This window comes from Mesoplodon bidens, assembly GCF_964165515.1.
Source record: "Mesoplodon bidens genome assembly, chromosome: 11".
NCBI lineage: Eukaryota > Metazoa > Chordata > Mammalia > Artiodactyla > Ziphiidae > Mesoplodon > Mesoplodon bidens.
The window spans coordinates 67583358-67598401 of NC_138167.1; the positions used below are offsets into that span (position 1 = coordinate 67583358).

The following is a 15044-nucleotide window of genomic DNA, read 5'->3' on the forward strand; positions in this document are numbered from 1 at the left end:
TGTATCATACTTAGAATGGCTTTTCTTTTTTAAATATTTTTCTTACATGATTAATTTAATTTTTTAATTTTAATTTTATTTTTGGCTGCGTTGGATCTTCATTGCTGCATGCAGGCTTTCTCTAGTTGCGGCGAGCGGGGGGCTACTCTTCGTTGCGGTGCGCGGGCTTCTCATTGCGGTGGCTTCTCTTGTTGCGGAGCACGGGCTCTAGGCACACAGGCTTCAGTAGTTGCGGCACGCAGGCTCAGTAGTTGTGGCTCACGGGCTCTAGAGCGCAGGCTCAGTAGTTGTGGTGCACTGGCTTAGTTGCTCCACAGCACGTGGGATCTTCCTGGACCAGGGATCAAACCCGTGTCCCCTGCATTGGCAGGCGGATTTTTAACCACTGCACCACCAGGGAAGTCCCAGAATGGCTTTTCCACTCTGTAAACATGTTTAACATTTTCCCATGGTCTCCTCTATGTTTCTTCCCAACCACTGGCTAAACTGCCTAAAGGCAGGGCTGAGGGGAGCCAGTGAAGTTGAGTGCCATCCAGGCCAGGACTCGGTGCTGAGGCCAATACTCCGAGAATTCCCTAGCACCTTGGCAGGCACTTTCAAATTGGACAAAAACCCTTTTTTAAATACGATAAGCAAAACTTAATGGTCTCACTTTGCTTACTGCCTCTGAAACAAGCGCACAAAGGCCTTTGGAGTTTTGTCTTTGGGCTGTTTTGCTAATTAACTATGCAAGGCAACAGAGGGGGCGGCCACCTAGCCACCAACTGAACTAGTTGCTCCTGTGACTTGAGGCGCTGAGCCTTTCTGTTTTGCTGCCTGAGATCAAATTTTCAGCAGCTGGGCCAGAATGAAGGGAAAAATCATGGAAATGTAGTCACAAGAAGCTTCCTCAAGACAGATGAGTACAGGCCACTCCCTTGCTTACTGGATGAGAGACCTCGGAGCCAGTCATTAACTGCTCTGACCCTCAGCATCTTCTTCTATAAAATGGAGATAATAATGGCACCTACCTCGCAGGGCTACTGGCACCTACCTAGCAGGGCTACTGGGAGAATCGAATAGGATAATGGAGGTAAAGTCTTTAACACTGGGCCTGGCACAGAGTAAATGCTCAGCAAAGGGAAGCTTTTATTATTCCTAAGGTGACAATCCTGAACTTGGCCTTGAGGGAGTGAGTATTGGAGTAGAAAATGGAGAGACACTGATAACTGGAGAGCAGAGTGTTTTAATTGTACCTAGGATGACCTGAGTGACAACACAGAGAGGTCAATCCCACTGAAAGAAGTTTTATTACATACCACACTTCCCAAGAGAAAGGGTCATGACACACTACGCAGGGCCACATGGGAGTAGCACTGGGGGTTGGTCAAGAGGCAGAAGGAGCTAGGGGAAAGCATGGCCCAGAACCTTTGTTATGGTTTCCATGGGAAGGGATGGGCAAAGAAGGGTAAGCAAGTTTAAGTAAGTTTAGGATTGGATGGTTTGAATAACTTCAGTGGGCTCTGGCTATAGGGGTTATTCTAATTGTCTGGTACCTGGCTTGGGTGATTTAGGGCAGGGGAAACTTTGGTTTGGTGTGTGAATTAGAAGGAGGTGATTGGGGATATGGGTTTTGGGTTGGTTGGTTTGCATATGAAAGGTGTGCTCCAAGCAAACTGTTTACTATCTGTAGGAATTATCTAGCCCTGTGAGGTGCAGTCTTTTCAGATTAACAAGGCCCCACGATGTCAAAGCATCATAAAGTACAGAAAATTAAAAACATGATTAATACAAACAGCAGGTCTAACATTTAAAACCTTCCCACCCTAAGTTGTTATGGACTATGTGGTCAGCGGCTGAGTTTCCTGTCCTTGAAGGTATTCAGGCAGAGTTAGATGCCCGGGTATTGGGGATACTAGAAAAGGGATGCTTACGTAGACTAAAGGGATAGACTGGAAGAAGTATTTGGAAGGCTTCTTTTAGAAAACTACTCAAACTGGCTTAAACAGAAAAGGTGTTTATTATTCTAGTCACTGGGAAGTTCAAGGGCTTCAGGTACAGTTGGATCCAGGAGCACACAAGATGTCATCAGAAACTTGCCACTGTCTGTTGCTTAGTTGAAGTGTCCTATGCCGGCTTCGCTCTGTCCATTTAGCAAACCCCGTGAGGTGAGAGAATATATTTTTCCAGATTATTCCAGGGTAAGTTCTGGGACTGGGTTCTTTGGTAACAGTTTTTGGGTAGGTGCACATACCTGACTCCATCTCTGTAGCCAAGCCTGGACTGCACCCCTACCCCTGCATCAGACAGTAGGAGAGCCCCCGTCAAAGCAAAGACTGAGAGACGGGTCAGGGGAAACTCCTCCAGGAAAAGTGAGGGGCCTTTGACAAAAGACCAGGAGGGCTGGCCAGTGGGTGAACCCAAAGTGACCACAGCGATCTTTGGTTCCTTCCAGCTGGAAAGTCCGGTCATCCTCAGATTGCAGGGCCCGAGTTCCCGGGTCTAGGATGCCAGTTTTGAGTCCCCGGGATTCTGGGGTCTGCTTGGATCTCGCTGACCCCCGTGTCCCCACCCGGCCAGGCCCGGGGGATGCTCCAGAACCGCGTGCTGCTGTGGAAGGAGCAGTCGGAGGCCAGCCGCAGTCCGTCGCGCGCCCACTCCCCGGGCCTGCTGGGCCCCGTGCTGGGGCCGCCCTACCCCTCGGGCCGCCTGACGCCCACCCGCCTGGACATGGTGAGGCCCTGGGCGCCCCCGCCCCCGCCGCCGCCGTTCGCGCCCCCGCCGCCCCCGGCACCCTCTGCGGGGCCCTGGGGCCTGAGGCCCTCCGCCTGGAGCCTCTTCCCCCCGAGGGTCCCGTTCTACGAAGCGCCCCTCGGCCGGCCCTTCCGCCCCGGCGCGACGCCCCCGTGGTTGCTCGGCCGCAGGCCAGAGAACCCCTACGCCGACGCCTGGGACTGGGGGTGGGGGCTGGACTAGGGCACCGCGGCCCCGCCCCTCCCCGCCCCACCCTCCCCTGCCCGTCTCCCCTCGCAGCCCCAGAGGCCTCTGGGAGAGTTCGGCTCCCCCCGCAGCCGGCACGGCTCCGGCTCCCACGGCCCCGAGCCCACTGAGGCGAGATACGCGTCCCAGCTGGAGCCAGACCGCCGGTCCCTGCCCCGGACGCCGTCCGCCTGTGAGTACCCCCGGCCCCCGAAACGCAGAGGGAGGGCCAGGTACCCAGGTTGGGGACCCGGGGCCGGGAAGAGGAACCGAGATTGCGCTGCAGCAGGAGGGATCGAGGGTAGACGCCAGGGAGAACTTCCCACCCACGTGCCGCGGCGCTCTCCTGCCCCTCGGCAGCCTCGCTCTACAGCAGCAGCAACGAGCGCTCGCGCTCCAACTCTTTCGGCGAGCGCCCGGGCTGCAGGGGCGGCGGCGGCGCCCGGCGAGTCCGCGCCCTGGTCTCCCACTCGGAGGGCGCCAACCACACGCTGCTGCGTTTTTCGGCCGGAGACGTTGTGGAGGTGCTGGTGCCGGAGGCCCAGAACGGCTGGCTCTATGGCAAGCTGGAGGGCTCATCCACGTGAGTAGGAGCCTCGGGGCGCAGGGTGGGTTGGAAGGAGGACCGGAAAGCCTGGGCTCCAGCTGCAACTGAGTCTTCCAGGATGGAGGCTGTCCCTGGGCCTTCGAACAACCCATCCCCCATCCCCTCCTCGTCCCACACCAGTTTCCTCACCCATTCAACGAGGGTAGGAAGAGTCTCTTTATCAAGTTCAGGGTGGTGGCCCTTGAGAGGGTGGTAGAGGATGGGGAATGGGAAGGTTCTCTCACAAGTGGGAACAATACAGAAACCCTATTGCTTGAGCACCTGCTGTGCGCTTTACACTAAGAGAGGGGGCAGCTTGCCTTCTACCCTGAGGGAGTCCGCCAAGCTCTGACGGAGGGAATGGACAGGGAGGGGGGCCAGGTGCAGGGGCGGTGCTGGGACCTTGCAAGCTGAGTGTGCTCACCTCCTTGCAGCCAGGCGCAGTGGAAATCCTTAAAGAACGTAAACTGGGGCTGCTTTTGACACCATGAATAGAAGGGGGAGGCGAGGGAGTACACTGCAGTCTCGGTAAGCCTGGAGGAAAGTAGGGATCACTCTTTCTACCAGAGAAAAAGGGGAAGGTGGGAGCTTGCTGGAGCCAGGCAATGCCCCCCACAGGGCTTTATGGGCAAGAGACTGTGTGGTGCCCACGCCCACTCATGCTAAGGAGAGAGGAATGAATGAGGACAAGAAGAGGGGATGAATGAATGGAGCGTCGACAGGGGAGTCAGCAGGTGCATGTGAGGGTGCCTGCCAGGATGGTCATGTGATTAGTAGATGGACAGGTGGAGGATGGATGAGGGCATAATGGCAGGTGGATGCATGCTCCTGTGAGCAGACAGGTAGATGGAAGGGGGCATGGGAGGATGCACGGATGTGGGGTGCGTGTATCGACTAATGGGTGATTGGAGAGGTGTGTGAGTGGGTTGATAGAGAGGCGGGCAGGTGGGCAAGTGCTGATGGATGGGTTAGTGGATTGGTGATCCTTGGGTGGTTGCCCACATGGATCATGGATGGGTGATGCATGGATGGGATGACGTGTAGATAGATGGGTGGATGGCAGGTGACCGCATGGATCAGGAATGGAAAGAGGAGCCGGTGGGTAGAGACGCGACTAAGAGCACGAGTAGTGGAAAAAACACCTGCTTTGCAGACCCGCGTCAGAGGGCAGCAGGGTGCCGCCCTGAAAGTCCCCAAAACAGGTGTGTAGCAAACCTCCTGGGGACCTGATTATAAAACCACCTAGATCTGAGCTCTCAAACCGTGTTTCCGGGACATCGTTATTCTTTCTGAGACTCAGGTTAGGGAAAACAATGGCAAGTTTCATCAGTAGGCACTTTATGGTGAAAACAGAAGTAAAACGTTCTGAAATGGTTTTATTCTGTCAGTTTGACTTGAAATAGCTTCCAGTTACCTATAGGTGAGAATGTTTTTGATCGGGTTTGGGGATCTAAGGTGGCTGTTTGGAGAACACTTTCCCAGATGTTCTGCAAGAATCTGACGGGTTCCGTGGAGTCTGAAAAGGCTAAGGAACATCGATCATAGTGCCTCTCCCTCAACCCTGGCTGCTCTGGAGATGCAGTAATGAGCCTCCAGCCAGACAAAGACTCCAAGAGCAGGGTGGCTGGGGTCACCGGGACCAGAGGGCCTATGGTGGAGGGTTGGTAGCCAGGCACCCCCGGCTCTGGTTCCCCTTCCTCTGGGCCCCTACAGCTGCCTTTGGTCCCCCCCACCGGTCCCCTTTGCCTCACCCTTGTAATCATCTGTTTGTGGGTCTGTCTCCCCCACAGGCTGGCTGGGAGCCCCTGGGGAGCAGGGACTGCATCTGGCTCTCGGTGGGCCCTCGTGTGGTGGGTACTCAGCAAGTAGGGAATGAAGCTGGTCACCACATGTCCTTGGATACAATGCTTTCCTTCTCGGATCTCCAGGCCCTCCTCTCTAAGGCGCCCCAGCCCCTGGTGGGACATGAGGCTGGATGAGTGGCTTTGAATGTCGGGAAAGACCTCCTTCAAAGGATGAAATGAGTTACTCTTAGAGCCAGGCCTGGCACACATCTACTCCTCTTAGAAATGGTATTTTGACCACCATTGTCGGGCCTTTTGCTTCCACCCCACAGGAGCGGCTGGTTCCCCGAGGCCTATGTGAAGCCTCTGGAGGAGCTGCCCATGAATCCCATGAACGCCTTGAACCCTGTGACCTCCATGAATCCCACGAACCCCTTGAACCCAGTGACGTCCATGAACCCCATGAGCCCTATGAATGAGCTGCCTTCCAGGTACCGCTGTGGTCAGAGACAGGGCAGGGGCGGGGACTCCAGTGGGGGGTGGCCCCACCCACCAGGAAGGGCATCTCTGAGCTGCAGTCCGTAGTTAGCCCAACCTCCTTCAGCTCCTGGAGAAAGGGCACCCCCATCTCTCTACATGTGAAGGTCATGTGTCCATCCCTCTGCCTCCCCTCAGGACTGCCTTCAAGCCAACAGTCTCCTCTCACCCAGGGGCAAGGGAGGAGGATGTAGGATGCTCAGGAGCCCAGCAGATGGGGTGGGTGGTGGGGGTTGCAGCAGGGCCTGACCCCTGACCCCCTTCCCGTCCCTCCTTTCTCTGGGCTCAGGTCCTACCCACTCCGGGGCAGCCACAGCCTTGATGACCTCCTGGACCGGCCAGGCAACTCCACAGCATCCTCAGACTACTGGGATGGCCAGTCCCGCTCCCGAACCCCGAGCCGGGTCCCGAGCCGCACCCCCAGCCCCACACCTACACCCTTGCCTGGCAGCCGCCGAAGTAGCATGGGCAGCATGGGGGTGGCCAGTGACATCAAGGTGAGCCCCCTCCCCCAGTCTGCCCTCAGCCCTGGGGTGGTCCAGTGGGCAGGAAGACTGGAGACCAGGTAACCCTCCCTGCCCTGCCATTGGCTGTCTGGTAGGGGATCCTCTCACTCCAGCCTCAGTCTGCCCATCTGTGCCGGGAGGGGTGGGATGGGCTTCTGAGTCTGGGGTGGAGGGTGGGGGGAATGCATTCCTCTAGTGGATGGGAGCCCCGGGCTCCTGCTGGGAGCACTGGAAAAGGGCCCCCCTGGGGGTGGTGTTAGCCCTGGGAGATGGCACTTTGGCCCAGAGGCTCCTCAAGTCTGAAACCCACAGCATTTTGGGTTTCGGAAGGCTGGACCTCATTTCCCAGAAGCCTGGCGCTGCAGGGGCCTCTGGTCCAGTCCTCTGCCCTGCTGGATTGGGGAGTTGGCGGGGGCAGGGGCTCACTTGCTCCTTCCCTCCCAAACCTGGCCCTCCCTCCCCGCTCCCTGCAGAAACTCATGTCCTGGGAGCAGCAACCCCCAGAGCTCTTCCCTCGGTGAGTCCTTGAGTGAGGGTCAGAGGGGGCCGGGCTCAGCAGAGGGCTGTGGAGGGGAAACAAAGGTGGGCGTGAGTGGAGGTGAACCGACGGGGACAGGAGGTAGGGCGGACACCTGTCTCAGATGCCCAGTTGCTTTCCCTGGATCCACAGCCAGCTGGGGACCTGGGCCCCTCTCACCCCCTCCTCTCCCCCAACAGGGGCACAAACCCCTTTGCCACCGTAAAGCTGCGTCCCACCGTCACCAATGACCGCTCAGCGCCCCTCATCCACTGAGGTGCCTTCCTCCACCAGGGGTCTGAGGTCGTCCCCCCAACACCTGCCTGGAGGCTGCCCAGAGCTGGCGGCAGCAGAAGCAGCAGCAGTGGATCCAAGGAGCCGGGGCCCTGGTACCGGGGGCAGCTGCCCTTCCCCAGACCACGCCCCAGCCTGAGCCGTTCCAAAGGCACTGGCCTGGGGTCTGGGGACTTCAAAATAAAGCAGCCGGAAGTGGGGGACAGAACCAGTTCTTCCCCTCCAGGGGCCCCAGACTCTCCCTGGGGGCCTGCCTCATGCCCCCCAACCTCTTTCCCTCTTCTCTGTCCCAGTGAGGAGGAGCCCCTTGCACACCCCCTCCCCTGCCCCACACACCTCCCCTGTTTAACTTTTGTAAACGGTGAGAAATAAAGCAAGTGAGACACGGCAGCGGGACTGGTGGAGTCTGACTTGGGGGACAGGGTGGGACAGGGTGGGGACGGAGACCTCCCACTGGAGAAGGGAGTCCGGAAGGTCCTAAATGTCACTGGCAGTTCCCTGGGAGGCCTCACTCACTCCCAGCCCCTCACATCCCTCATTTTTTTTTTTTTTTTTTTTTTTTTTCTTTTTGCGGTATGCGGGCCTCTCACTGTTGTGGCCTCTCCCATTGCGGAGCACAGGCTCCGGACGCGCAGGCCCAGCGGCCATGGCTCACGGGCCCAGCCGCTCCGCGGCATATGGGATCCTCCCAGACCGGGGCACGAACCCGCATCCCCTGCATCGGCAGGCGGACTCTCAACCACTGCGCCACCAGGGAGGCCCCCATCCCTCATTTTAAGTTAAGTCTTTAGGTCTGGCCTAACTCCTGCAAGCTGTACCCACCCCCATCTCTGGCCCAGGCTCATTTCTGCTGTGGGTTCCCTAGAGCCAGAGGGATGGCAGTGGCTGAGGCCTGGGACCATCAGCAAGTCACCCTCCGGTGCCCTGGGACACAGCACCCTTTGTTCTGGCCCATCCCCACCCCCTCAGTCCCAGGCTCTGGCTTGGATTAGCCTTATCCAGGGGAAAGCCATGGAGGCCCCTCCTGGAATGTGGCCTGGGGGCGGAGGGCAGGCGAGGAGTTGAGGTGATTAGGGCTGGTGGGGTCTCTCCAGGGCAGGGCTGTGCCCTTTGTACCACTCGGACCCCCCAGGGCAGGGCTCTCTTTGTTCTCTGCCCGAAGCTCCAGGAGGTGAAGGGGCCCCCCTATCTCTAGCTCTCCCTGGATGGGCCTGGGACAGGGAGCCCCACCACGCGGCCCAGCCTGGCCCTGTGCTGCGGTGGCTGCCTGGCCCTTCTCCCCTCCCTGTGGAAAGCCTCTTAGAGGAGATGGGGGTGGGGAACACTAAGCCCCAGGCTTGGGGGAACCAGCTGTTGAGTGGCTGATCTGCAGGAAGCCTGGGAGTCTTCAGCTGCAGCCCCCATCGGGCTAGGCTTTCACAGGGGAGCCAGTGGGGCGGCCCCTCCCTGCAGGCCTCAGGAAATGCGAGGCTGGACACCCAAACCCACGGGACGGCTCAGGTAAGTGTGCAGCGACAGCTGTCAGGGACCACCTCTTGTCCTGGTCCTCAGGTGGTTGCAGCTGTGGTGACCAAGCCAGAACTTGGTCGTGGTGGGGCAGGGGCAGAGTCCCACGGGGCCCTTGGCATTGCCCAAGGCCAGGCGGGAGACCCCAGCGCAGAGGGGTTGCAGGAGGGAGGGAGGCTCCAGCTGTGGGCTGGTCCATCCTGCCTGTGAGGCCCCCCTCCTGGTCTGTTATGGGGGCAATGGGGGTGCTGTGTGAAGCCCTGGGTGGAGCTCTGGAAATGTGGACGGGTTGGGGGCTGCTAAGGGTTTGGAGGGCAGAGGGTCTCTCTCCCAGTGCCCCCTCAAAGGTCTGCATCTGTCCAGTGGAGCCAGAGAGCTGACCCTCCCCACGCCAAGATCCCCAGCTGGTCTGGGGTGTTCAGTCACCCACCTTACAGGTGGGAAAACTGAGGCTCAGCAAGGGGAGGGGAGCTGCCCAAGTCACGGAGCAAGTCCATGGCTAAGCTGGGATGAATTGGAACTCAGCTCCCTTGGCTTCTGAGACAAGGCTAATATTGTTACAACATGTTTTGGTTTTTCTTTCATAATTTTCTAAATGACAATAGACATTCCTGATCACTGAGAAAAATTAGGTACATACCCCAAGGCCAAGGAGGAAAATGAACTCCACCCATTTTGCCGCTGGCACTTGTCTCCCCCTCCACCCCACACCTTGTTTGTTCCGTTGCCCTGAGACCCCCACATGTACACCCTGGGGACATTGCCGGTCCCCACGCATGCCTCCAGTCACACACTGGCTGTTGGCTTTCCCACTCATCCGAACCCCTTCTCCTGACACTACTAGGTCCTGAGGGGCAAGGAGTATCCTCCAGAGGGAGTCTTCCTGAAGTTAAGACTCAGGTGGGAACGACTCTATTACCCACCCCTCATCCTTCACGCCCCTTGGAGGAGGGGAGATTCGGGGTGAGGTCCTACCTCGGTTTCCCCTCCTGGCTCCATTCCCTGAGCAGGGCTCCTGCGGGTAGCCCTGTGCCTCAGTTTCCCCACACCGGGGTCTCCATCCCCCTTTCTTGTCTGGGCTACAGACCCTCGCCGCTCCCTCTTGTCCCCTCTCCTCCAGCAGAGGCGGTGACAATGGGCACTAGAGGCCCCCGGCGGGGCCCTGGCCCCCCAGACGGCGGCTGGGGCTGGGCCGTGCTGGGCGCCTGCTTCGTGGTCACCGGTTTCGCCTATGGCTTCCCCAAGGCCGTGAGCGTCTTCTTCCGCGCGCTTATGCGTGACTTCGGCGCGGGCTACAGCGACACGGCCTGGGTATCCTCCATCATGCTCGCCATGCTCTACGGGACAGGTCAGCGCCCCTCGCGGATCCCTCCCCCCTCCCCCAGGCCCAGGATTGAGGATCGGGATCAGGGACCAGGAGATACCCCACCCCTTGAGCATCTTCCCCCAGGCCCCTCGGGGTGGGCATGGAAACCCCTTCCTTCCTGTGGAAACATTAGCACCAGAGAGGGGAGCAGAGGGCAGGAGGGTGGCAGCGGCCAGAGGTGGAGCCCACACCCAGGTGGCTGACCTGTCAAGCTTGGCCAGCTGGAAGGGCCCTTCCGTTTCTGTCAAAAGACCATCCCTCTGTCAAAAGACCCACACCCGCCTGTGTTACAGGTGGGAAAACTAAGATCTAAATAAGATTCCCAGTGCCAAAGCTCTAACCACCTGTGGGGTGCGGGAGATGCTGGAGTTATCCTGGCCAGGAAGCGTGGAGGGGTGGAGGTGAGGGATGGGGGAAGCCTGGGGAGGAAGGCAGCTCAAGCTGTGATTCCAGCTGTGAAGATAATAAAGAGAATGGGGTCCACCCCTTCTGCTTTATGTTCCGTGTTCTCAGGAGGGCTGGGGACCAGTATAGAGGCTCCTCCCCTGCATCCCCCCATATGGCTCTCTTTGGTCTGTCCCAGCCAAGATAGTGACCTTGGCCACAACACTGCCCTCTCTGAACCGGGGGTGACCTCATTCCTTCAAGCCGTCTTTCAAGGCTGGGAGGTACAAAGCCTGGAGTGTCTACCACAGAGGGGTCCAGCCTGATTGGTGATCCTGCCCTGCCCACAGGCCCGGTGTCCAGCATCCTCGTGACCCGCTTTGGCTGTCGCCCGGTGATGCTGGTGGGTGGACTGTTGGCCTCGGCCGGCATGGTCCTAGCATCCTTCGCCACGCGCCTCCTGGAGCTATACCTGACAGCTGGGGTGCTCACAGGTGAGGGCGCCCACTGCTCTCCTCCCCGTGGGGGTCGGGGTGCAGTGGGGGTCAGCAGCCCTTGCTGCAAGACCTCCTGTCCTCAGGAGGACCACGAGGTCCGCCCACGAGGGGCGGTCCTCATCCTTCGGCCCCGTTCCCACCCCCCACCCCGGGGTCTGCCCACCCTGTCGGGACCTCGCCCCTCCCTCCCGCCGGGGCCTGGGGTGGGGGCGCTATCGGAGAGCCCGTCACAGCACCGCCTCGCCCACAGGCCTGGGCCTGGCCCTCAACTTCCAGCCGTCGCTCATCATGCTGGGGTTGTATTTCGAGCGGCGGCGGCCTCTGGCCAACGGGCTGGCGGCGGCCGGCAGCCCCGTGTTCCTGTCGGCGCTGTCGCCGCTCGGCCAGCAGCTGCTCGAGCACTTCGGCTGGCGCGGCGGCTTCCTGCTGCTCGGCGGCCTCTTGCTGCATTGCTGCGCGTGCGGCGCCGTCATGCGGCCGCCACCCGGCCCGCGGCCGCGCAGGAACAGCGCGGGCGACGCTCCCGGGGAGGCGGAGACGGACAGTGCGGGACTGCGCTTGCGCGAGGCGCCCTCTGGTGGCCGGACCCGCCAGCGCCTGCTGGACGTGACCGTGTGCACCGACCGCGCCTTCGCGGTGTACGCCGTCACGAAGTTCCTGATGGCGCTCGGGCTCTTCGTGCCCGCCATCCTGTTGGTGAACTACGCCAAGGACGCAGGCGTGCCTGACTCCGAGGCTGCCTTCCTGCTCTCCATCGTGGGCTTCGTAGACATCGTGGCAAGGCCTGCATGCGGCGCCCTGGCCGGCCTGGCGCGCCTGCGGCCGCATGTCGCCTACCTCTTCAGCCTGGCCCTGATGGCCAACGGGCTCACGGACCTGAGCAGCGCGCGCGCGCGCACCTACGGCGCCCTTGTCGCCTTCTGTGTCGCCTTCGGCCTCTCCTACGGCATGGTGGGCGCCCTGCAGTTCGAGGTGCTCATGGCGGCTGTGGGTGCGGCCCGATTCCCCAGTGCGCTGGGCCTGGTGCTACTCCTCGAGGCTGTGGCTGTGCTCATCGGACCGCCCTCTGCCGGTGCGCGCCGCAGGAGGAGAGGGTGACGCGGCCTAGTGCCCCTAAGCCCAAGGGAAGCCCCCTCCCTATCCCAGATGGAACGTCCAGGGATGAGAGAGGGGAAGGGACCCATGGGGGGTGGGGAGGGGGGAGAGACAGCCCGGTGGGGTAGACTCCCCTTACCATGGCCAGTTAGCCTCCCCTCCAGGCGGTACTACCGGCTCAGGGTGGGGATGGAAAAGCCAGGAAATGTGCCAGGAAGAACCCAACACGGATAGTAGCTGGCCCACTGGCTCATCTCCAGCAGATGGCACAAAGGCCTTGTGAAGTGCAGATGCGTATTCTCCTTTTGCAGGTGGGGGAACTGAGGCCCAGAGGCCCAGTACAGGTTGCAGTCCCAGAATCAGAGTGGAGCCCTGCCCAGTGCTCAGTGCCCATACCTTTGAAACACTGTATCTGAGTGCTCTAGTCTCCCCAGCCTCTAAGGGTGACTGGAATAGGGAGAGTCCTTGGGGCACCAGGAGCAGAGTGGGAGGGCTCATTCCTCACAGAGAGGCGGGGCACGGGAGTCTCCGCTGTGCACACCGCCTGCTGGGCGCTCTACACATCATAGGAAATCCTCCCGACGAGGTGGTAGGGGAAGGCTTCCTGCAGGGGCTGGCATGAAGGCAGTCTCACAGGGCAGGGCAGGACCCCCCAGGAGAGGGCACAGGGAGTGTTTGGGGGACACTGTTCCTATACAAGTAAGGCAGGAGCTAGGATCAGAAAGGTGGGGGTGGGGGACATTAGGGTCTTGCTGGGTTGTCAGGTCATCCCTGAAACAGCAGGAAGCCTGCCTGTGAGCAGGAGAGAGCTGAGGTCAGGCTGTAGGATGGAGCAATGATGGGGGCTGCCTTTGCTAGGGCCCAGGCTGCACCCGAGATGAGGTGAGCTGCCCATTCTTCCAGGGCTGGGCTAGCTGAGTGCCGTCATCAAGCTTTGTCACCTCACCTGACCCTGAATTTCCACTTCAGTGCAGTGGGAATTGCACTGAACCTGAACCCCTATGTGAGCAGCCCCCAAGCCCAACCACCAAAAGCTATAAAACCAGCCAGAGGCTCAGGAACACATCTTCCATTTTCTTGGGTGACCCTGGGGTGGATCTAATAGGCAGAGAAGGCACGTGGAGTGAGAAGAAGGTGAGGGACACCACGGGGCTGTGTGTGGAAGGGGCGGGGCTGGCTGGCTGGGCAGGGGTCAGGAAGGCAAGTCTGGGGTACTGCTCAGAGGGGCTCAGGCGGGCAGCTGGCTTGGGGGACTCCAGGGAACCTCCCCAAGACCTCAGAGATACAGACTGAGGGGTCACAGCCTGGTGTGGACAGCCACAAGGATGCCTCCGAGAGATGGGGGAGCCCACTGAGGAACCACACTTTAGGGGAAATATTTGCAATGAAAAGATTTTGCCGAGTATGAAAGTAACATGTACCTGTGATAGAAAACTTGGAAACTACACAGAAGGCAACAAGAGTTCTACAAGCCCTGTCCCCAGCCCCCATGCTAATGATAGTTCAGTCCTGGGTACACGGGGCCTCCTGGGACGGGGGAGGCCTGGGGGTTGTGGGGAGAGCTGAGCCAGGCTCCTGAAGACCAAGGAGGTTAAGTGGAATGGAAAGAACAAGAGTTGGGGGCCCCCAGGAGAGCAGGGCTAAGACCAGTGCACTCCCCATTCACAGGTCAAATATCCCCAGCTGGGCAAGTCCCAGGGTACATGTGGGGTTGGAATCCTGAGGACAGGAGGTCCCTTGTAAACTGTGAAGTGCTGCCTCACCAAAGGCCCCATATCACTTAAGAAATTGAGGTCCAGTGACGGTGTTAAGATCTCAAATGGCAGAACCCTCATGGATTTTTGCATCTGTAAAATGGGAACAAAGACTGGGGCATGTGTGTGTGTTACCCGTGGGCCCCACCAAGAGCACTGCCCTTACCTGAGGGTGTGGGTGTATGTGTGAAGGGTGGGCTCCCCCGCAGGCCCTCACCTCCCCATCCGCCCTCCCCGCAGGCCGCCTGGTGGACGCGCTGAAGAACTACGAGATCATCTTCTACCTGGCAGGCTCTGAGGTGGCCCTGGCTGGGATCTTCATGGCTGTCGCCACCAAGTGTTGCCTGCGCCGCTCTCAGGACGCCACGCCCAGCCCAGGCACCAAGGGCGGGGCCAGCGACACGGAGGATGCTGAGGCTGAAGTGGACTCTGAGCCCTTGCCTACCAGCGCCGAGGAGCCCGGTGGCCTCGAAGCCCTGGAGGTGCCGAGCCCAGGGACTGGGCCCTCGGAACCCGAGTTGGAGGCAGAGCCGGGGCTAGACTCTGAGTCTGTGTAGTGCGGGGGCACTAGGTGGGGTGGCCAGGGGCTTCAGGAATGGGGCTTCCCCTCTCAGAGCCCCGGCTGCCCCACCAGGGCCTGGCACACGGGAGGTTGCTCTGGTGGTCACCCCCAGGGTCCATGCCGGGAGCTGCCTCCCTCATCTGCCCACTGGCCCTGGCCCCCGCAGTGAAGCTGCTGTGCATGGCAGGGTCTGGGCCTGTGTGAATCTTAAGTCCATAAAGCTGAGCTGAAAGAGGTTCTGTTCCTGCGCCTCTGGCTGCTACCTGGGGGATGGGTTAGCAGGGAGTCTGAGAGGCTCTCCCTGGGGCCCTCCGACCCCCCCCCCCCCACCGTGGGTGTTGGGGTGGAAGTGGCAGAGGTGCAGGACGGCAGGGGAAAGTGTCCCAGCTCCAGCCCCCGCTGCTCGGAGCTGTACACTGAAGCCCCTGCTGGCAGCACCTGCCACTGGAGCAGCCCAGAGCAGAGAGAGCGCAGGTCCAAGTGGAGGGCTGGGGCTGGATCCTGGCCCTGGAGGTGGAGAGTACCTGACGCTATGACTCCATCCTGTGGACAGCAGGGGGGTGGGGGAGGGGGGAACGGCAGCTGCCCTGCCCCCTCACCTTCCTAAGAGGGACCCTCTTCCAGCCCGGCTCTGGGTCTCCTCTCTCTAGGGGATAAACTCGGGTGTCCTGGGACCTTTGCTCTGGACGTGTCCCTAG

General features: G+C 60.0%; 2 protein-coding genes across 4 annotated transcripts in view; both read left to right on the plus strand.

The window, feature by feature from the left end:
* Window positions 1–7979, plus strand: part of BAIAP2L2 (BAR/IMD domain containing adaptor protein 2 like 2) — a 28290-nt gene extending 20311 nt beyond the window's left edge. For all 3 annotated transcript variants that reach the window (XM_081248962.1, XM_081248963.1, XM_081248964.1), the window contains 7 exons: window positions 2560–2712; window positions 3013–3151; window positions 3319–3541; window positions 5661–5819; window positions 6155–6362; window positions 6845–6888; window positions 7089–7979. In XM_081248962.1, coding sequence (XP_081105088.1) covers window positions 2560–2712; window positions 3013–3151; window positions 3319–3541; window positions 5661–5819; window positions 6155–6362; window positions 6845–6888; window positions 7089–7164 — 1002 coding nt within the window. In that variant the 3' untranslated portion in view covers window positions 7165–7979. The remainder of the gene's footprint in view (window positions 1–2559; window positions 2713–3012; window positions 3152–3318; window positions 3542–5660; window positions 5820–6154; window positions 6363–6844; window positions 6889–7088) is intronic.
* A 1843-nt stretch (window positions 7980–9822) lies between these two features.
* On the plus strand, window positions 9823–14341 carry SLC16A8 (solute carrier family 16 member 8; the record flags this gene model as incomplete). The annotated part of the gene is made up of 4 exons (XM_081249137.1): window positions 9823–10036; window positions 10789–10932; window positions 11186–12007; window positions 14025–14341. The coding sequence occupies 4 exons, from the start codon at window positions 9823–9825 to the stop codon at window positions 14339–14341; spliced, it is 1497 nt and encodes a 498-aa protein (XP_081105263.1).
* Window positions 14342–15044: the final 703 nt, after the last annotated feature.